Below are 23737 nucleotides of genomic sequence, written 5' to 3'. Positions count from 1 at the left end.
ATGTGCATATGCCATATAAGAGATTGAAGCCATAGAATTTTTTTCCATGTTGTGAGGGAACCCTCTAAATGGGCAGTAGGGAATAGTAGAGAAGATGTTGATGTTGATAAAAGACAGGGTTTTGTCATTATTTGCATAGAATCCATCAGACGTTCCTTCAGGCCCTGAAAGTGAGGGATGTGTTTGAGTATCAGAAGTCCTAATGGATTTCTTAATCTTATAGGGAAGAGGAAAGAGCCATGCTCCACATCCCTTAGCTCCAGCAGTTGAGTTTGGTTGATTGGTTTCCTTTTCCTCACCTTCTGAGGACTTACAAAGAGGGCAACATTCTTTTCTACCTTTTGTCTGTTTAAGAATTATGTATCTCCTGAATTGTCTGTTTTCCTTACTGTATTCTCAGTAGTGATTAAATGGCCCAAATGGAGGAAGTAAGATAAGTCCTGATGCATTCAAGGTCATGGTTGTCTCAGCATTCATTTAAGTGAAGCAGATTTTTTCCTATTGAATTTATTTTGCAGAGGAAATGTCAAAGGCATCCTGGTGGCTGCTTTCTCTGCCCGTGGTGTCTGGAGCCTTTTTTCTGCTATAGGAATGAGATCTGAAAGTTTTGGGTTTGTAGGATTGGGGCTGGAGGGGAACGACAAGCAGCTTTGCTGGTTGTTTTTTAGATAGGTCTGGATTCTCGCCACCTCTGGTGTCTGCAGGAATGTCACCAGTGCCACTGACTCGCAGGGGGGTCAGGAGAGACCTGAGTGGAAGGTTTTTTAGACCTTGCAGAAATGCTTGGGCAGTACAACTCCATCAGGTAACCATGTGTGCCATGTCCTTATATACATACTGCACATGGAAAAGAAATTCGTTGTCTTTATTTAACTTTAAACACATAGCTTTGAAACAATGGTTCTTAGGATTCTGTGATTAATCTGCACCTCATAACACTTGAAAGGATGGCAGAGACCAAGAACCAGAATTTGTGGTTGGATAAAAATAGAAGTGTGATGAATCATGAGCAAGTGAATAAAACTTCAGTGTTTACAGGTACCAGTTACAAAGTTGTTCCTGATGATATTTCAATAACAAATTATTTTCTATAATACTGAAAGATTTGAGTGGCTTGATATTTTAAATAATTCTAGCTACCTCATAACCACTATTGAGGTAGATAAATATAGACCCAAAGTAATTTTATTCATCTAAATAGTTATGTCAGTGATATACTGAATTAAATTTGTTGCCTAAACACTATTTTTAGTTGGTTATGTTGTAACTAAATCGTAGGAGAAAATGCTTTTGCATTTGCTCTTTGGCAGACCAAGGTCTTATTTACAAGATGTAAATCTTGATCTGAAGAGTTAGGGATTTGGGTCATGGAGGGAAAAAAAATTAGTATCTAGTTTGGCTGTGCATGTCTGTTATGCTGTAGCTACTGGCATTCATATTAAAATACAAGTATTGCTGTCTGTGAAGTTCAGTGAACAGAAGTTATTTGGCCTTTTTGGTGCTTAATACATGTACTGATCTGAAAGCTGAGGTTGTGAGAATGATCTCTGACTGTGAGCTGCAGTACCAGGAACTGCTTTGCACGAATGTGGGTATTTTGAACCAGTGTTCAGTTTCTAGTGAAGGAGGATTGTCTGTTTGGGAAAGATATTCCTCAAACCAATCTATGTTATTGTTTGGAAATCCTGACCAAGCAGTTCAAAAGCTTGTCATAGGAAAAAGTTAGAACAACTGCTGTGCATTTGTGGAAAGAAATTCTAGAGACTGTGGTAACAATATTTTGTTGTCTTTTGAAGAAATGCTGTTCTCTGTATGATTTCAAAATCAGAAGGTAGGCAGGATTGTAGATGGGCCTACTTACGGAGTAGAAAATAGTTTTATTTCTGCAACAAATACCTTTTACAGAAGTGTACTTGAATATATTGCAATGATCTGAAGCTCTTGACAAGCAATTCTTCAAATTACAAAGGAAAAAACAGTGCATAATTGTTAGTTAAATAGCAAAATAGAGTCTCATTGGTATTGTGGCATTTAATTCAAGCTTCTAAATTCTCTGATTAAAAAGGCACCAGTGCTAGGAAAAAACCTATATTAATTTTTTTTTTTAGTGATTTTTTTTTTAATGTTAGTGAACATGCCAAAATGCACAATGCCCTGGAAACATTAGCAGTCATTTTCTGAGAGACTCAGAAACCAAAACATGAAATAAAAATTTTGTTTACAGAGGAGAATTCTGAGACTAAATTCTGTGGAGTCACACATTTCTCTGCCTCTGGCCATTGCAGTAGAATATAATGTTAAGTATTTTTTCTATAACTTCAAAGGAATTTTGTGTCCTGTTTTGCTCCGGGTTGTTTTTCTATCCTACCATCTGTTCTTGCCTGGGGAAGATTTTCAATGTGTCCTTATAAGGGCACTCTGCGTAGTTGAAGGGGGAGTTCTTGTTTATGTATTCATTGCTACTAGAATGCAGAATATGTTAAAGTAATAACAGCTTGTCTAGAAATGCCACCTTGGTAGTCAAAGAGTGTTTATTAGGTTGGGCCACTTCTCCCATTCTTGTTGCAAGACAGCACCAATTTATATTTCATGTCTGCAAGCCCTGATTGTTCAAATATATGGTTCCTTTTGACATGGCTTTTATACTGGTAAAGTGAGACATTCACAGCAAGACCTGGTAATAGCCCTCTAGCTCAAGTAGAGGACAGATAGAACCTTTCATTCTATAACCTGTTCAACAGTTTCAGAAACTGCACGCATCTGAAAATGTCAAGTATTGCTCACAAAAGAATGCTTTGTCTTCAAATTGCTACATATTCCTCTAAATAAAATAAACATGGTTTTAATAAAATCATTATATGTGTCTTTAAATATGAGTGCTACAGGCACTCATCAAGTAAACAAATGCATTAATGCTATTATATGCTGTATACTTTAAAAAAACCCCAAGAATGTTCTATATAATAGCTTCATTCAGTACCTTTTTTTTTCTTTCTCTCAAGAATTGGGATTTCATCCAAATTCTAAAGGTTAAGTTGTCAATAGAACTCAAAGGGTGTTTTGTTTCCATTTGTATAACTAGTTTAATGTTTTTTAAGGCCTCCATGTACACCAACAATGGAATCACTCAGTTACAGGGAAGCTTAGCAGGACATTCTCAAAGTTCTCTTCACAGCAAATTATGCTGAAGCTAATTCAGGAAAAGAGCAACTCTCTTCACTGAAGGAGTTACTTAGCATAGTGTAATAAATATTCAAATGCAGATGTAATGTTCCAGCTTCAAGATCAGAGATGATGATGAATACACAGTAGGAGAACAAAGTCCGTGGTTCAATCAGTTTAATAATTACATTGTGGCTCCTTGTTAAAGCTTCATGTAATTTTCATGAAACATTATTGGTGTCTGAAAAAGCAAGTGCCATGAATTTGATTAGCTCAAACCTGTGAGCTGGAGTACTGCAGAGCGACACTTGAACTCCCACAGCAACAAGTGGCTGAACTATTGAGTGTTACTAATTTCTACACTCTAAAGGAAAGTGATTGAGAAATACTGGATTTTATATTTGTGTGCTTTTAGGGATGTAAGGAATGTTATATTCTCATTATTTCCAAGTGTAAAACAGCAGAAATGGAATCAGGAGCGTGCATCTCTAAGCTCTTGAACCTAATAGCTATTTTAGTTTCACGTGTATATACTGGGTACATGATTTTTGCAAAATATTATTAACATTTTGGCTTTGAATAAGGCAAAATTCTGTCCATTCCTTATTAACAGTGAGTAATGTTGGCATATGATTAAATTTCTGAGGTAGCTGTTTGGGCTGAGCCACGGGTTGTTTTAAGGTGTCTGTGGGGGCACCTTGAGTGCTTTGCAACAGCTGTGGATACACAGTGGCTGCACCAGGTTACTCTGATGTGCCAGCAAGTGCTTTGGAAGTGCCTGAAGAATATTCAGGCAAAATTCTTCCTTTTCATAGAGGGAAGTTCTTCATACTAAAACCTTAGTACAGCATGTGTCTTTTGATGTCTGATTTTGATGTAAAATGAAAAACTGCCGTAGATTTTTGTTAATCTCTCCCATTTGTCCCTCCCCCATCAGAAATCACAAGACCAGAACTGACTGTGAAATAGGCTGACACTGTCCCAGCCATTTCACAGCTGATGCTGTCCTGGCTAAAGGGCACTCTTGAGAGCAGTGGCCTGGCCCTGTCCTCCTCTTTCCAAATATTTCTCTCCATTTCCTTCACATGGGGCTGCAGGCTCGGGCAGATCAGTCTGTTATGTATGTGAAACAGCCAGCAGGATTTGTTTCTCGCGCTGGCCGAGGTGTCCATCCCTCTCCTCTCGGCACCACAGCTGGAGCAGGAGCAGGGACCACGGGGCCACGGGCACGCTGCCTGCTCGGGGGCCGGAAAACAATTCAGAGGCTTCAGCTGGGACCTTCAACTGCCTCATGTGTCATTGATTTAGAATGCTGAAAAAGAGAAGAGACTTCAAACCTGGTGTTACTTGTAACAGCCCAAGTGCCCTTTGGGCTGCCCCAGACATTTGGAAACATCAAGAAACCTCAACATGTTGGGGCACCTGCGCTAAATAGCAGGAAATACACTGTAGCTGTCTGATTTTCCCATCTCAAAGTATTGTCCCATGAAAGGAGCATCTTACCCATTTGTCAAGTTGTATCTTCACAAGGTAGCTCAAAGAAAGGCCCTAGTCCTTCATCTTCTTTTCATCTGTTTTAGTGCTTGCTGAAAAAAAAGTAGATTTTTATCTCCATATACTTGCATGAAAGGGTGTATGTATTTGAAAGTAAGAACCCCCTCCACCCTACACTAACACCTCCCCCTCACGCCTCCCTGTGATTCGTGATATGCACAGACTCAGAGTGGTAGCTAAAGTCACTGGGAGCCGTGTTTTGAACACAACAGCAATACATATTTTGTAGATTCAGGGGCTAGATGTTTCAAAGTACTCCCTGAAAGTGCTGAATACTGTTAAATATGTTGTACCCCTGATCTGTAGAATGGGGATAGCCTTGCAAAACCAAGTGGAGATGTCTGAAGTTTCACTGTGATGATTTTCTCATTATCTTTTAAAGATAGTTTATTACACTTGTCACTAGAATGGAGTTTGAAAATTTTACAGTAGGTATGGGATGAAGCTGCATGTTAGTTTAAGAAAATACTTCATAGCACATCAGAAACAGAGCCTTTGAATAGTGAAATGCACTTAGTGAGTAAGACAGGTACTCTCTGGAAAAAATGTGTGATTAGATTATTAACTGTGGTATTACAGTGCATGACCACAAGGGAATGAAGAAAAGCTAGCACTGAGTTAGCTGGGTTCATTTTGTTAAACTTTCCACATTGCCTTTTTTTTTTGGTAATGTGAATATAAACTGAAAAAAAGGTCTGAGACAACTGCCAGCCTAATGACATTGATGCTTTGTCTGCACAGTCTGGCATGTAAACTGTTGATGCCAATCAAGAATTTTCTCCAAACATTTTCTATGTAGATTCATGCCAGGTGAAGCTTATTGTCTTAAGCAGGATGTGATTGATTCAGATCATAATTTAAGTCTGTCCCATTTCCACTTAAGTTTGAATTTAACAGAGCTGTAAACAAGTTACAAGCCATAAAAATTGGGCTGACCTACTGAAATTGCAGGATTTTCAAGCACTTGTAGAAGTGACTGTCTCTTACATGTTTGAAGGTAGCTTGTACATCACAGGGACTGCTGCAGTCTGCTTAGAGTTACAGTTATCAAATGTACCAGTGAATGCGTGGCATTAGGACATGGTGCTGTACTTTCTGTGAAGTCTTTTCATGTTGCAATGAGAGCAGAACTTGGCTTTTGAAATTTTCCAGTCTATGGTGAGAGAAGGGGAAAAGCAGCATGGCAAAAGGAAGACATCCAACTGCATCTAAGGACAGAACACTGTATTCTCATGCAGTTGTTGGATCACATCCTGCCTTTCCCAGCAAGAATCATTCACAAATTCTCTGTCAATATCCAGGAAAACACATAGCATATGTACAGGGTTTTCTATAGGAGGTAATCTAAAATGTTTCTCACCTACTGATTTCTAGTGAACAATAAATTCCTCCTGCTTTTGGATTAGAAGGATGGCAGTAACAGAAGTGCATCCCCAGGTCTGCAGAGCCAGCAGGTGCTGGCACAAGGTGACCTTGGTGGGACAGGCGCGGGGCAGTGCTGAGGGTGACAGGCTGTGTTCGCTCTGGCACCAGTTGTTGTGGCACCCCAGCCAGTCCTCCCACCAGTTCCAACAGCTGCCATAAGCTGCTGTGAAGTACCGCCTAATTATAGCATTTTCTTGATCCTCTTGATCCCCCTCAGAGATTCCTGGCCCTGCCCTTGGCCAAACTCGGCACCTAAAGGCAAGGCCCTCCTGGAGGTATGACAGTGGCACCGCTGCTGCTGCCATCCTTAGGGAGGAGGGGGTGTTTCTGTGGTGAGCAGGGGGTTTGGAGGTTTCTAAATGTCCCAGTAAGTGTAACTACTGCTGCTAAGCATTTAGGCCAGTTTCATGGTGCCGTGTCATATATATCCACAAATTCCACTTGTTTCTGGGAGAATTGGACATCTGCACATAGGGTAATTGTTTCTAAAGCTAAAAATCATTCCCATTCACATCTTGCATTTTCCTCACCTGTGACTGTAAGAGATAAAAAAATCACATAATAAAGAATACTACAGGGAAGGTTTTTAAGAAGTACATGATACTAGACTTTTACAGATGCCCAATATTCTGTGAGTTTGTACACAGTTCCCCTTTTGCTACTGAACCCTGCATGGTGGTGGTTACTGTAATACGTGGGGCTTGACTTTGGCTGTAGTTTTACCAGAAATTGTACTGCAGTACCCTGAGCAAGCTCAGACAATAGACTCAAATGTTGTGTCCCTGAGGTAATTTTCTTAAATTTAAAAAACGTCCCATCTGTATAAAGGCATATCTGCCACATCACACAGCGTCAGAGCAGTGTGAATGGCCTCTGACTTCCAATACACTTTCTTTCTGTGGTGTTTTTGTTTACAAGGAGCAGAGGGACAAAGAGAAGGTTGGGCAATGCCTTGGCTCTGCTCCAGGAGATGTAAACAGATTTCCCAATGTTTGGCTTTGGATGGCTGGAGGTGCTCCAAGGCAGAGTGAGTGTGGCTCCCTCGGAGGGGCTCTGAGTCAGAGCTGTGCTGTGGTGAGTCACCAGCTTCCCACTCAGCAGCAGCTTCACTTTGATGTGGCTCAGTCACAAAACTCAGTCCCTGTGTTTAAGCCCTGATAAAGTACCCCAAAAAAGCATGACGCTGTTGGTCAAACTCTGTGTTTGTGTTATTTCTGGTGATAGTACACTTACAGAATAATCCGTTTGTCTTTCTCAGTTCCCCTACAACCTTTTTAGATTAGTTGCTCTGAATTTCCTAATACCAGAAAAAAAATACAAAACAAAAAAAGAGAAAAATGGTCTGAAAATAGAACCCACTGAGATACATTGGTTGTATCTCATTTGGAGTGCATACAAGCAGAAAGAGATTTGGTGTCCCTCATGCTGCTGCTTGCTGATTTAAACTCGCTGAGATGTCTTGGCAAGGCTGCAGTGGAAGTCAGGGATTAGAGCCTTGCAGTTACAAAATGCAGGACAAAGCAGCAGTACGAATTCAGAGGAATGCTGACATTTCAAAGCAGGAGGCTGACACCCAAACAGGAGGCCTTTAACAAAAGCCTAGGGTGCAACAGGTGGAACAGAATCCTTAAGTCCGAGTAAAATATTCAGCTGTTTAGATCTGAGCTTTGGTTTAATTTTTCTTCAATGAGGGTCCACCGTTGTGATACAATTTGCACTTGCTGAATTGGAGCAATGCAGGACTTTATGGGTGGGAATGCCATGATCTGAGCAGGTTGGAGAAGTAGTTATGGTAGCATCCGTCCCATTGGTCAGATTCTTGTTTATCTCATTTGAGTTTTTTTATCATTGAGTTTGTAAATATTTAACTTTCTCTGATTTTATTGGAACATGTGAAGTTCTTGTTTGCATATGGAGATCATGATGCAGAAACAGAAGCTAAAATAGACATCTCTGCTTTTTGTTCTGCTTGTTTATGAATGAAGACCTTGTTGAAAAATGGCCAGCTCTGATATTAGGATTTATAATAATAAGAGATGCAAAAATTGCTTTTGAAAAACTTGAAAGTGAGAATTTTAGTATGGATTTTTGGGGCTGCCTTGTTTGAATATGCCTCAAATAAGAATCTTATAAAAGTTACAGAAGTAAGTCGTAGAAGTTCTTTACTTATCTACATAGTTCTATTTCAGTATTATAGATGAGGCAACATATTGTTAAAGTTCGAGGCTCTGTGACTTCATGCACCGTATGCAAAAATTCTTATTCTTGAAATGTAAGAGTAGAGAGAATAAAAGCTAAAATGTAATAAAAATTTACAGTGACAGGAGAATAAAGTGTTTTAATTCTAGAGAGAAGCAATGATGAGTGGTTGCATTGTGAATAATAGCAAATACTCTAGAAGCTGTGAAGAAAGGAAGTGACTCAGCAGTTTGAAGCTGAGTAGCATTCATGTAAAAGTGCGGTCTTCTGTTTGAGAATTGTACATTAAATGCAAAATATTAGGAGAAGAAAATGGCTACAGACTGCATAAAGATGTCACATTTTTCTGTTCTTTTCTTTTTTCTCTTCTTGTAATTCACCCTGTTTTTGGTAATACCTGAGATGTATATCACAATATAGACTGAAACTTGGTTGTGAAATTGGTCTGGTGAACAGCTGGGTGTGGAGTGGTGGCAGCAGTGGTTGCCACTGGGGTCTGCAGAAGCAATGGCAAGTTTAAGATGGAGCTCAGTAAAAATTTTAGGCTGTTCTTTTATGAAAGTTGGATCAAAATGGTTTTCCAGACACAGAATGTTTAAATTTTATGCCTCTTGATATGTTCTTCTTGAAGACTTACCTCTTTGTAACAAAAAAGCTAATAGAGGAGAGCCCACTCAAGTACAGACAGTAACCTGGTTAGCTGTTTGGACTTGGAGCCAGGCAATCCCTTGAGAGATACTAGACTAATGATTGCTTTAACATACTTCCTTTTTCTTTTCATGTTTCAAATAGAATTACATGCTCATCCTTAACACTCTTCTATTAAGTTTCTTACAGAACAGATGCATTTCAGTGTAAACTTTCAGCTGCAACAAAACCATTGTTCTTTCACCGCTGAATTCTGTGGCCAAAAATACTTTACAGTGATCATTGTTATTGTTACTTCATTGTAAAATTTATGTGGATTTGTGCGTGACTCCACTGTTTTCAGGGGAATGCATGTATATGAGAATTTGCATACTGAAATGGTAGGCATGTTGTTAACTGCATTGCAATGAAAACTCTTAGTGCCTTTACAGAGAAATTGGTGATTACACATGAGTCATGAGGCTGCAATCTGCCTGGTTCAGTAGTGGGAATTTTGGTATTTTTGGAGACATATAGAAAGACTACTTTTCATAATGTGGAAAGCAAGAAAACAGTTGGATTTGGCGAGACAAATACTTGTCTTTTCAATTCTCAGGAAAATGACCATTGCTGAGTGAGGAATGGCCATATATTGAATATGTAGGAAAAGACTAGTAGGACAAGAGTAAACAACTTTCGGACAATTAAATAATCTGAAGATGAGTGTGTATTACATATTTTCAGTATGACAATAGAATTTTCCAGTTGTTCAAGTAAAAGTAATTATTCAGCAGTAGGGCAAAAAGAAATTAGAACAGCAGGGGCAGAAGAGCAGAAGAAAAAGTGAGCAACCAGATGATAGATAATTTCAAGTGGGTGAGGGTGAGATGACAAGGGCAGATGTGGAATAAGAAAAACAAATAGGACTTTCATGACATTATGCTTAACTACCTATATAATATACCAGGTATTTTATGTTAAACTTGTATCCTTTTTTTCGCAGCCATATTGAAAAAATTACAACATGGCAAGATCCTCGAAAACCTATGAACCAGCCTCTGAATCACCTTAGCCACCATCCTGCAGCCACATCCACACCGGCACCACAGAGGACCATGGCAATGTCTCAGCCAAATCTCAGTGAGTACTGGATGGCATCTCTCCGGTGAAAACACAGAAGAGATAGGAGAGACTCCTCCTGATTTGTTTGTCAAAGTAATTTTTGGTTCAAGAAGGTAGCTCTGATTCTGCTATCAGACCTAACAGTATGTTCTCCCCTTCATTTACTTAATTTTCCCCTTTGTAGACTTGGCAGCAAGTGAATTTGTACTGTTTGAGGTGAAGTTCTAACATTTTATGGTCTATTTTAGAGCCTCCATGGCTTTTTGGCGTAGTGTTAGACATAGAAAAATAAGTTCTGTCTGTGCTTTTCTGTTCTGAGGTGGTATAAAACCCTCACAAGCCCTCCACATCATGTCCAAGCTGTTGGATAACTTGTCCACAGTTATTCCTGTATTTCTTCAGGTCAGAAGGTGTAGCTGGTTTGCTTGTTAGTTTGTTTATGGTGGTAGGGCTTTTGCATAGTGAGGTTCTGCACTGGAAGCAACTTGCAAACTACTAAAAAGTCTTTGCAGTGTGAATTACCCACAAAATTCTTATAACTGGTGTGGTTCTCTTGCTGTTTCTGTTTAGCACTTCAAGTGTAAATTTAATTGTCAACTTACATAAATCTGATATTGCCAGATTTAAGCCTTAGTGCAAATACAGACATTAAAACTCAAACATTTTAAAGAAAATTTGTAAATGGAAAAAAATATTTTCATATATAATTGAGAATTGCAAATAATCCCTAATGTTCCACTTCTGGAGCTTTAACTTTTCTACTACTCAAGAAGATGAGCTTACAGGCTCAAGATGTCAAAAAGGGAGCCTTAAAAACACATAGCAGTTTCTTGTTCTGGTTACTTTTTGGTAAGTTGACCTCATGATTTCTTGATTGTCCACTTGCAGTGTGGTTCATGATTTCTGTCTCTTCACATGCCAAGAAAATGCTGAACATTTGTCTGCTAGTGATCACCAACAGAAGTAGTGCAATATTTACTTTGGTCTTAAATTTATAAGAAACACCTAGGACCTCTGAGGTAATTAACTTCAGTTCTTTTTTCTACCTTTGTCTCATCAACTTTGTATGCTTTGCTTGCATACATGCAGTAGGTGTTGGTTACATTACAAGACTTAGTGGGCAGTAGCAAGCCATAATGCGAGAGTGGATATCTGCAGAAGAAACCTGAATAAAATCTGAAAGGTTAGGGTATCTGCAGAGTGTCGTAGCATATGGTGAAACTAACAATTGCTCTGCTGTGGCTTCAAACCACAGCTGTGTGTGGATCAGTCTGTTTATAGCAGTGCTGGAATGGTTGAGAGGTAAGAATAGGACAGCAGGGGTTTTTGTTCATACCAACTCCTCCACTTATATTAACATCTGTTGCATTCTCCCTCATTAAAAAACAGCAGTGCCATAAGTCAGGACAGTGTACAGAGTATTTTCCCCTCAATTTATTAGTGGAAGTGAATGAAAGCCAAATCCTGGATTAAAACACATGTATACTGAATTTTAGAGGAGGGTCTTTCTTGAGATTCAAAGGATTAGAAATAAAAGTCTATACCTAATGAAAAGTCTGTTCTTCATATATATATATATATATATAAAAAATATGAGGTTTGACTTTTTGTGTAGGTTTATATGCAGTTCTTGGCATAGTGGTTCAGATGTGTGATTGAATTTCCCACTAGAAACAGTATGTAAAAATCTGCACAGTATCTGTATTTATTTAATGCAGAAAACATTCCATCAATATGCCTTAGTGAGCTTTTTCTCATTTTGATGGCTTTCAAAAGCACACTAAATGTGACACTATTTTATTAAAAAATATGTCTTGTAAGATTTAATCTAGAAACTGTGTGTATATGCGTGTATATACACACAGGAATTACACAGAAAGATTGCAGTAATCTGCACAGAGCACTGCAGCCTCTGAATACTTCACATGGCAGTTTGAAATACGTGTGACTGTTGTTTCCAGTGCTAAAGTAGAATGTCTCTATTTTTAAATTGCCGTAGCCAAAAGGAAGGGCCTTAGTGCTCCCCTGTGCTGACAATGCAGCTGCCCAGCCCCGCGTTCCTGGCTCTGCTCTCTCGGCATGGACAGCGTTGGCCCCGAAGGGATGGAGCCCACAGCTCACAGACATGACAGGAGCCATGGGAGAGGCATCCATACCACTCTTGTGGCCCTAATTTTGTGACCTTGCAGCAAATGAGTCTGTGCATCTGCCTTTTGCCTTAGCTTTTTTTTTGTTTGTTTTTTTGTTTGTTTTGTGTTTTGTATGGTAGGAATTAAAAGAAGTTTTTCTTTTGAAGATGTGCCACTTAAAAGATTTCAGGTCTGCACACTGGTCTGCACTTCCAGTTACTAGCACATGTGTTTTCCTTGTACTTCTTATGAAGAGGAGGAAAATACGGTTTGTTTTGTACAGCTTGTTGCTTTGGTTTATAAACTTTCAGCAATATTTGCTGGGAATTGTACAAAGGCACTTACAAACATTTTATCAAAGCACAGAGTGTGACTAAGTGGTACCAAATCATAGTATGCCTGTGTTGGAGGCATACAAAAGCATGTAGTGAAAGTTGGTTGAAGTTAGTAGTCATACTTTAAAAAACCTGCTGTATTTTCTGGCTTTTCTCTTACTATGGTTTTATGTTGCCTATTTATGAGCTATAAGTGAACTCTTCATTAGTGTTAGTTTTCACACTAACATTAAAAGCACTGCCTTTTAAATGTTTCAGAACAAAGGCATTGGGTGTTTTTTCCTTTGATGCTTCTTGTTGTATTTACAGGAAAGTAATATATGCTAGGCAAGTTTCTGTGCTCATTTATACATCATGACTAAATTCAGTGACGTTTCATGAATGAAAAGGAAAATTTGTCATATAGATTGAAAACACGTTCTTGCAGATTAGCATATATTTAGACTTGTTCAATTTGTTTTTTCTTAACATTTTACCATCATTGTTCTTCTATGATTTGTAGATGTATATACTAAGGAAAGCACAGCATTAATAGGAATATTTTGTGTATGTTTTGTTGTTGGAAGCAAAGAGAAAGTGATCAGCCTCAGACTGAAGACAAGCAGAAACAGTGTATTTCTTGCATCTTCAGAAAATTCATTTACCGTGATGCTGATTCTGCAGAGATCCTAATTTTCCGCCCATTCTAAAACAGAGTCATTTCCAGCTGATTGATAAGGTATTACCTATCTCTTGCCAATCAACTATTGCAGTAGAATCAAGGGCCATTTGTGGAAGGAGGATTACTCTCAATCCCTGTTTCAGTTGTCAGGCCGAGGTCCCTGAACGAGGAGAGGGATCCGCAGGGACCCGCTGTGCTGAAGGAAGGAGAGAGCAGCTGCAGTGCCCCGAGCTGAGGGTCACAGTCTGCCTCAGCCTGAGCTGCACACGCCCTTCTGCCTTCATGGCATTCCCTGCTGTACAAATATTGTGGAGGATGATTTTGGACTATGTGTAGCAAGATTTAGAGGAAAAATTAGGTCCCTACAGGAGTTTCTTTTGCAAGATTTTTTTAATTAAATGCTACTTATTTTGTAGTCCTTCTCTATTCTACATTAAGCAACACTCAAAACCATTGTTATTTCCATCCTTCTCCCTTCAAAGTGCTTTAAAGAGATTTCTTTTGTGATTGTACTCTTCATCCAGTGGGTAAGCACAATCTGGTCTTCATTTAAATATTTTCCAAATTTAGCAATTTGCAACTTACTTTGCCATAAAATAATGAACCCCTTTAATAGTATTTATGTTTTCTGTATAATTTAGCTTGAATTTATATGTGAGTTCCTTAAAAATCTCATACAAAAAGAACATACTATCTGCAAAAAATCTCAGAAGACTTCTTGCCCACCCTGTGGCACAACTGGATGTGGGATTTGGAGCAAATAACTGCTGCAGGCTGCAAGGCACAGTTACTCTACATCCCGTGTGAGTGACAGAAATGTGTGTTAAGCAGTGCCCAGAGTTTGCTGGTTTGAGAGTTTTGGGCACTGCCACTTTGTGAAATGCCTCTGAGTTTGTTTGGGTGTGGATAGGGGCTTTCAGTTTATCTAACTGTGGTTAAAATCGGTGTTTGGTCTAACCCAAACTGCCAAAGCCCAGTCAGGGGCCGTGTCCCTGATGCTCACCACTGTCCCCGTTGCCTTTCTTCACAGTGGACACTCCAGCAGCAGAAATTACAGAAAGGTGTGCCTGGTTTTACCCCTTCTGGTAAAAGAGAACTTGCATGATTCATCAGACTGTGCACAGAGATGGTATTGATGGGCAGAAAGGGTTTTAAATGCTGTAGTTACTTATGATCTGTCTGTCAGGGAGGGAGTGACAAGGTCTGGAGCTCAGGAGCAAGCTGTGTCCATGTGGATCTTCTACTTAGAGCTGAGCCATCTTCTATTACCCTCTCTGTTTTCTCCCTTGCAATGTATTATTTTCCATGTAAGTTTGTATAAGATGGTCTTTCAAGGTCCCTGCTGACTGGGGCTGTTCTGCAATGATGATTGACATATAGTATCTGTTGGCCCAGATAAGGCTGCCTTCAGAAAATGTACCTGAATCTCTTTTAATTCTGTACACTGACATAGTAACTTATAAATATATAATCTCTTAGGTTCTGCCAAAAAGAATTCATTAATATGCATGTTTGCCGAGAAAAAAATCATAAATAGTGTTACAGTTCCTGGGATTTTCAGTGTTCCTGTACTCTATATCTGGAGCAGATTGTATTACTTTATCTCTGTGGTACTGGTTTATCAGCTGTCTGCTAGTCACATCCTCAAGGAGGTTTGATAAGAACCTCATTAGTGGACTCATTCAGGTGTACTGAATGGAGGGACAGTTGCTGGGAGATCAGTATTGATGCTGTGAGCTCACAAAGGTGGAGATGCCTGTTCTGAGGTAAGGACTTCTTTCCTGGATGAGTTTCCACACACGGCTGAGGTCTTGCACAAGTTATGGTTGTGCCCATCCCAGAATAGCTTAGGTGGGAAGGGGCCATGCAAGGGCTCTAACCCATCCTCTGCTGAAAGCAGGGTGAGTGGTGGGACCAGAGCAGAAGCTCGGGACTTTGTGCACGCAAGTGTAGGAATCCTTTGTGACAGAGAAGAAGGTCCTGGTGCAGTTCTCGTGTTCGTCAGGAAGGAGACTGGCACCACAAAAGAAATGGATGTTCTGTCATCAGCACTGAGTGGAGCAGTGTCAGAACATGTCCCACACCCACACACAAATGCAAACACTTAAGAATGGAGAATAATTTCTGGCAGAGGGAGAAGAGTGCCACATGTATTTTAGTTTGTTCTTGACATCTCCACTTTCACCTGATCAGATTAGTGTAAATACTGACTATAAGAAAAATAACATGGCTCATCTCTGGCAGAAGCTGGTAATAATTATCTTCATATTATAAATCAACCAGTTCAGGCAGAAAACTGTGGAAAGCCTAAATTTGTTTAGGGTCACTGTATGCATTGATCCTGAGAATTCAACCACGTTTACTTCTTGTATCAAACTCCAGATGAAGAACTATTTAATTTTTGGTTTTCCCTTCTGAAGAAGAGAACCTTACCTCAGAAGGTACTCTGCCAAGACCCACAAGCAAGCATGACCCAAGTGATACAAGCAGAATGGCTTTCACTATTAATTCACTGGTTCTCTAAGATGTAGAACATTGGATATTACAGATTGGAATTTTTTATTGTGAAGAGCCTTTGACACTTGTTGTTTAATAGAAAATCATCCATGAATCTAAGAAGTTTAGCTTTCAGCTGTATTGGTATTTCAAATGGGTCTGGACAACTGGGAGTTATAGCACTTTACCTCTGCTTTCATTTTTTTTAACCAGCCAGGAAATCCAATCAAAAAACCAGTGCCAAAATCCTGTCTAGGAACAATAAACACATGAACCAAAGTTTCCATATCCTGCCATGATAAAAGAGGTGTAGCTACTATTGTTTAAGGATGATAAAAAGCAGTTTTGGTAACTATGTCAAAGCAGTCTCTGGAGATAAGAACACAGGAACTCCCAAAGTGTTCAAAACCAGATGATATGTATTTTAGTGTTCACTAATGTCCGTGAAGAGTGTTCACTAATGTCCAGGATTTTTCAAGTCTTGGTTTGCCTTGGCTAGAAATGTGTGACACTGAGAGGAACATGTTTTTCCCTCTCTGTAGTCCATACCCTCATACCACCTGCGTGGTGGAAAGGCTTCCTGTTCCAGATAATTTTTAATTACTGGATATCCTGAAAGAAGCAAACACAATTCATTTGTGGTCAGTGTGAATAATCTTGGCACCTGCTTCTGATGATTACTTTCTGAGACCTGAAAGCATTATAGAGGACTTGCACGTTCATCTGTGGGAATGAGTGTTTTGTGATGCAGCTCTCAAAAGAATGAGGGGATTTTGGTAGTTTGCAATTAAAACCTCTAACAAGTGATTTATCAGGCAGATTTCAAATGGAGTAATTTATTTATGTTTAAGGACAGTGGTGTACAGAGTCTAATAGGGAGTAACTTCAGTATCAGGTAAATTAAATCAAAGGACATATGCCTTTAAGCCAGCAACTGACCATCTAGTAAATCTGAAATGCTAAAGTTTGATGTGTTCAAGAGAGATGTTGGTATTTTTTCAAATTCTAGTAATTTTTAATTTTGACACAAATAAGTTCCTGTTGGTGTAAGCATTTCCCCTCAAGGTTAGTAATCCTAACATGTGCCAGTGCAAGAGTGGAGGGTCATTTCCACAGTTTCAAAGTGAATGAAATGTAAAAGCTGAAGATTGCATGAAGCAAACATAAAAATAATTTATTAAATATTTTAAATCTAACAGTCATCAGTAATTAATAATTAGCATTAAAGCTGCCCACTCAAGCAGCTCCCGTCATCACTTTTTGTTACTGATTTATTGTTAGAAGTGCTTGCAGAGTAAATCTCCAGTCTTTTAAATAGCTTCCTGCTAAACCATAGCTTTGATGTTGCACCTGCAGGTTGTTTGTATTGTTTTTTTTTAGTCTTAAATCATTGAAGACGGGAAAGATTAGTTAAATGTGGATATCACAGACCTTAACAGTTGAAACTGTTGAGAAATTTCTATATAGCTATTTTCAGCTCAGAAATCTGAATAAAGGAGTCTCTGTGTACTGGGATAGTGCAACTTTTTGCTTTAATACTTTACAGATTTTTGGAACAAAATGCACCAGAACTGAAAAGCAGCATTTTTTGCTGACCTTGTTAGAAGGCTAATGCTTCTTTCTGGGAAATAAATGAAACAAGCAGTTCTTTGTTGGCTGAAGTGGAGTGAGAAAAGGAGGGGAGCCCAGTCTTTTTTTCTTTACAGTGTCGTGACTAAGTCAGAACTGTAGTATGGCTGGTTTTTCAGTTTTTGGGGTTTTTTTAACCTTTGTAGACATTTGTTTTTCATCAGATTGTGTTGCATGAGACCTGGCTTTGGCTAGTTCATATGAATTTGTTTCTGGGCTGCCTATAAACAGAGCAGAAAGACCCACAGTTGCATCCAGACACTTCTGACAAATAATAAAAGTAGGTGCAATCAGTTCAATGCATATGTCAAAAATGATTGACACTTGCATGTTTTGGCTTCTGCAACACGCAGTGTCTCTTGTCCACAAAATAATCCTTGCCTAGTATATATACAGCAAAGTCATCAACAGAAAGGTCTCCTACAATGTCAGAAAACCTAATTCACTAGGATATCATTAATAATTTAAAGGCAAACAAAATCAATAAAAGAATTATTTTAATTTTTTTCTTTTAACTGGAAAAATAGAACCACATAGGTCTAATGATGTAAACTAAAGAGTTGCAATTTCATGGACCACAATGGAAGTGTGGTCGCATAGTTCAGGTTTGGAACTTAGCTCCATGTTTTTATTTGCTTTCATTTGGGCTGGATAATTTCATAATGGCTGTTTACTGAAAGACTTACTTCATTTTGCAAAATAAATTAGGTTTTCCCCAAGAGAAGTGAATTTAAGGGCACCCTGAATCTGTCTGCTGTAATGATGAGACTTTTCTCCTATTATGTTAGAACCAGTCTCCTTTACCACAGAGTGGTAGATTTGAGCTTTCAAATATTTTTTTTCTTTGCAGAACTTTAGAAATGTCACACTGCAGTCCCAGACCCTGCCTAGTGAATTGAAGCTTACTGAAGACCAATTGTTTTTTCCTTTAGTAACTTTTTGACCTCTCAAAACCAGCCCGATGTTCCCAAGGCTCCACGGAACTCTGGCTGAGAGGAGCTGTCAAGGGTCCCTGGTTTGTCTGATGGTGTCAAAGTGGAGTCTGCATTGGGCAGTCTAGCTGGAATGTGAACTGCAGGTTTTTCTTTTTTAATCCAAATGCCATTATGTTCCTCATACCATTCAAATACAAATTCAGAGCTGAAATATAAATTAAAGTAGGCATTACTAAAACCTCATAAATAGCACAACAGATGTGCATATGATTATATCACAAGGAGCAGAGATTTGTAGGATGTCACTGTTTGTTAAGTTGCTCACTGGGGCTGACACAAGACTTACCTTTCACTGGGCTTGTTCAGACCATTAGTGACAAGAAGTTACCAGCTGTATACCAACCCACTTCTACTGCCTGGGTCCAGTTCTGGTTCAATTGAGCAGTCCCAGGAAAAGCACTTAGCTTTTAAAATATTTTTCACAAACTAAGCTCAAGTATATATACCACAAGGGTAATTTGTCCATTGTTGGGATTCTTTTTATTCTACCAGTGTATTTAAAGATTCACTATTAATTTGAAGTCTAGACAGTATCGGACCTATCAAGCATGCTTAAAAGTATTCCAGATACAATATTTTTCCATTTTCCCTGTGCATATCATTGTAACTCTACCATTAAGAAGAGCAACTTAGTTTATTCAATTTTTTTTCTTGTTGCTTGAAAAACTGACACAGTGAAAATTGGTAAAGTCTTAGTCCTGTAATAATGGTATCATCACACTTTGCCACACTTCTTTTGAAGAGGCTGTTGTTCTGCCTGGGTGGTGGGGTTTGCCCAAGTAGGTAGGGTTGCAGGACAAAATCTACCTGACATTACCTATAGTGTTGCATATGAAATTGTAGTAAGATCTAGCCCAGATCTGATAGAATTAGAATCATCGAATCATTTGGGTTGGAAAAGCTCAAAGAGGGGCGAGCCTAACAATTAACCCAGCACTACCAAGGCCACCGCTGACCCAAATCCTCAAGTGCTACAACCACACAGCTTTTAAATTCCTCAAGGGATGGATCACTGTCCTGATAAGCCTGTGCCAGAGCTGGACAAACCTTTTGGCAAAGAAATTTTTCCTTATCTCCAATCTAAACCTCCTGTGGGATGGCACACTGGCATCAATCTGCAGTACTCTCCAGAACAACTGCTTCTGGAAGCAGGTTGCAAAGATGGTTTGGTTCTGCCTGGTTGCTTTCCACAAGGTCCAGAAGGATTTATTACTGTGGGCTATGCACCACCTACAGGTAGTAAAGCTGCCCTTAGATCCAGACTGGCTCTGGAGATAGCCCAGGATTAGTTCTCACCTGGTCCATGCAGCTAGGCCTGATCTGCATCAGTAATAAATCTAACCTGGGTCCTGAACAAACCATAGAGTTAAAATGTTGAAAATTCACTATGTTTCACTCCTGGCTTGTTTGGAGGATTTCAATGCTGGACGCTATTCTTAGCACCATAAACAGGAAGAAATTTGTCTTGGTGAGACAGGAGTGATACCTCCTGTCTTGAGATGACAGGGCATCCTATTAGCTTTGTGACATGTTGGCACCAGAGTGACACACAGAGAGCTACACAGACTTACAGTTTCTTTCATAGCAGTTCTATGAATAAAAATGTCTGTCTCACAGAGAATTCTGCTCTGATTTATAGTTTCTGAATTTGAACAGAAAGGATTATGCTGATTTAAGAAACATTAACAATCTAAGCAGCCTTAACTTGCTCAGCAACAGCCTTCTGTCAGCAAGTGAAGGGGTTTGCCTGGGTATAACTCAGGTTTGCTTATCAAAGGTCCTGTTTCTAACCCTGCCATCCATGATGTTCTTCCCCTGTCAACCTTGAGAATATCCTACCAAAGGTGGAGGACTGATGGGTCATATCCTAACAGAAGAAGTTTCAGTTGTTAATCGGAAATTACTTCTGGTAACAATTGATTCAAATCTGTCAATAAAGAAAATGTTACACTGAAATATTTTTTACTAGCTTACTGCCTATTATAGGCACACATATTTAGGAATTTTCAATTTTAAAAAATGTTATTTACTAGTTCATTAGGTAAATATTTGAACATACCAGGGTAAATATAAATACTTGTTGTATTGTAAGTATTCCTGCGTGATACATTCAGAACATTAAAAATAATTTATTAAGCAATTGCTAGTGCGTATCTTGCCAGATGGAGTAGTTCTCTCAATCACTTGAAGTACAGTAATTCTAATAGTGCATTCCTGTAAGTGAGCAGCATGTGTCCTGGGCCCTCTGTTATGTGAAAATACAGCTCTGCCCAAGCTCCATGGGTTCTGTCTTTCCCGCAGTGATGCATGCCCAGCCGCAGCTGCCCCCCAGCACAGCCCTGCTGCAGCAGAGCCACCCCCCACAGCCCCCAGCACTGCTGACCCTGCCCAGCGCTCTGGCCACGCAGCAGCAGCAGCAGCAGCAGAAGCTGAGGCTCCAGAGAATCCAGATGGAGAGGGAGCGGATTCGGATGCGTCAGGAGGAGTTACTGCGACAGGTAACACCAAAGATACTCTTAGTTTGTTCAAGAGCTTTTAGCTCAATGCATCCAAATTTTTAACAAGTACACTTAGTAGCTCTGTTACTTTATGTCAAGACTAACTATAGTTTTACAGAAGGGTAACCAAAAAGCTAATATAAACAGATAATTTCAGTTTTTTTCCTCAAAACTGGCACTGAACAGAACACGGGATTGCCATCAGTCAGAAGTTACAGACCTGGCATCTTTCTTACCAGTCTTTATTAATAGTTATGTAAGGACCAAATTCTATTCTGTGTCTGTCCGTAAGCAACTAGGGCAACTAACACTGATTCATGTGCAGTTTAACTTGGTTTGCATAGGAGACCATGTTCATACTTCACTGAAGATAAAGGAAGAACACATGGAATTGTTCTTGACTCCAGTCTGTACTCTCTTAATTTGCACCCTTTGCCTTTTAGTTAAAATAAAATCACATTCACGTCTTACATGAGCACCTCTTATCGGAAGACTTTTCAGAGTTGGTTATTTGTGGATGTTTTGCTTATTGTTCTCTTTCTTAAGTTTCAGCTCTATATAATGACTCATACTGTACAAAATAGATATGTAATTTCCTTTATACTCCCTTAAGAAAACAAAGTTTTAAGAATTGTGTTTCATCGGTTACAGACAAGTCCACTAGTGGTGTTGTGTTTGTATGGCGTATTAATCGGATTCCTTAGTGGGGAAAAAAAAAAAGATAATCTGTTTCTCTCAGAAACATCATGAAAGAAGTACACTTTATCAAGAAACATATCATTATTTGTGGCCTTGCAGATGCTGCAGTTACCAGTTCTAAGTACCTTTAAAAACTTTCACAAGATTAAGGTGGCGGTCTCTGACATGGGCAATGGTCTCAAGTCTTTGCGTGGCTTCTCTTTTCCCATCAGGAGCTCATGATAGAGAGGGATGTGAGAAGAGAGTGAGGGTATTTGGTATGAGCTTTGTCATGATTGTCATCATGCTAACAACATGTTTAGCTATTTTTACTCTCTTTGGCTCTATTCTTGATTCAAATCGAGCAAATTAGGCTTCAAAACAGTTGTACCATTAACACAAGGGAGGGTTTTGCTGCTTTGCTGACTTTGAAACCAGTATATTCACAGCACTCTGCAGCTGTGCCATACTCAGTCAAGACTTCCACTTACTGTGCCCAGTACCACCCTGCCCTTGTAGTGTTTTTGGAAGCTCCGCATTGCATGAAGCAGTACAGCATCACTTTGCATTACTCAAGCTTTTAAAATTGGTGTAACTCTTAGGGAGGAAAGAAAGATGCAAAATCTTCTTCCTATCAGAATGTTGTGAACTTCCTTCCAGTAACCTCAGAATCCTGAACCCTGGCAGCTGAGGGTGCAATTATCCTCTCGGGTCATCAGTGTCCAAGTACAGTTACTCCTGTCCTGACCCTCCCTTGCTGTTTTTGCTTTCCTAGTGTAACCTATCTATGGGAAAAATGCTGAGTAAGGGTGTATGCTGCTGTAGCAGCTGTAAGGAGGTACAGAGCATTTGAGTGAGAGGGGAAGGATTCTTTGGAGGGTCACAAACCTTTCAGCCCAGTAGCAGCTGCTGGCTCCCCACAGCCATTCCTGGCAGCAGCTGCTGGGGTGGAGCAGCATGCCTAGCAAGGAAGAGGTCATAGCTCTGGAAGCTCTTGGCTTAGGGAATTTCTTTCCTTCTTTGTCCTTCTCTTCATGTAGTTCCTAAAACCCTAGAACTCTAGACTGAGTTCATGCTAGAAGGGCAGCATTTCAGAAAACCAGCATGATAGCATCTATTTAAAGGTTTCCTTACTCAGTTTTATCATTCTATAAGGAGTTAATGTTCTTTTATACTAATTTGGTTTTGCCAACTTTCCAAAGGAAAAGAGAGAATCTGCTTGCTACTTAAGAGCTTCTTGGAAATGGAAGTTGGGAGAGGTAATGTCAGTCAGAAATCTCTGAAGGGTCCTGCAGAGAAGGTGGCCCAGCACTCCTGTGTGTGCACCAGGGCTGTTACGCACTGTATTTGTGCATACATCTGAAGGGTACAAATAGTCCCAAAAAGGCAACACTTCTCAGAGGCCTCTTTCTGGTCCAGGGCTCCTAATGCATAAATTGTCCACCAAAGGTTACAGAGGCTTAGAAGAGGCTGAAGGAGGAGTGGAGGAACATGCAGAGGAACATTTATCAATGTTTTGTCCTCGCAGAATAGGCCTTTACTGGCCTGCTACAACCTGAAGAGAAAAATGCCCCACCGTGCTCCTTCCACTGCACAGACTGGCCGAGGGCGTGATTTACTGGTGGCACAGGCAATGTCTATATCTCTTGCTTTCCAGCCTAAGTATGAGGACTGGTAGAAGAGGAATTGCATCTACCAGCAACGTAAATGCACTATAAAAATGCTCTCCCTCATCTCCCCCAGCTGGAAATGAGAATTTGGCAACTAAGGGTGGAGCTTGGTTAGTTCTGCTGAGAAGAGTTCCAGGAAATGTAACAAGACATTTCTGTGCTTGTCTGGCATACAGCTAAAAACCAGTTTACATCAGAACTGTGTTCTGAGGCAGTGAATCATTCAACTCACTGTAATGCTGTGAAGCTTCAAAGTGTTTTGAAGATAACCACTCATGAAGTTTTTGACATGACTTTGTGATATCAGAATACTGTGGGGTTTTTTAGTTTGTTTTATTTTGTTAATTATTTTGAAAGTCCTATTTGGGTTTATGTGCCTCATAGTGCCAAGCAGATCATTAAAGGCACTTGCTCCTTTCTTAGCTGAATGCCAGAGATGGTCTCTGCTGGCCAAAGTGGAGGCAACCTCCTACGCTCAAAGACTGAGAGTTCACTGGCATGGTTGAGACTGATATTGCTGCTCACAGGGCTGCGGGACATCTCTGCCATTTTTTGCC

General features: G+C 39.7%; 1 protein-coding gene across 1 annotated transcript in view; it reads left to right on the top strand.

Annotated features, from left to right (window-relative positions):
- The window catches only part of WWTR1 (WW domain containing transcription regulator 1), a 45639-nt gene that overhangs the window by 14546 nt on the left and 7356 nt on the right, over positions 1 to 23737 (top strand). The window contains exons 2-3 of the mRNA XM_068200119.1: positions 9971 to 10107; positions 20636 to 20832. Coding sequence (XP_068056220.1) covers positions 9971 to 10107; positions 20636 to 20832 — 334 coding nt within the window. The remainder of the gene's footprint in view (positions 1 to 9970; positions 10108 to 20635; positions 20833 to 23737) is intronic.

Source organism: Anomalospiza imberbis, chromosome 10 (genome assembly GCF_031753505.1).
Source record: "Anomalospiza imberbis isolate Cuckoo-Finch-1a 21T00152 chromosome 10, ASM3175350v1, whole genome shotgun sequence".
Taxonomy (NCBI): domain Eukaryota; kingdom Metazoa; phylum Chordata; class Aves; order Passeriformes; family Viduidae; genus Anomalospiza; species Anomalospiza imberbis.
The sequence above is the reverse complement of the archived record's forward strand: the minus strand, read 5'-3'. Positions and strand labels throughout refer to the sequence as shown.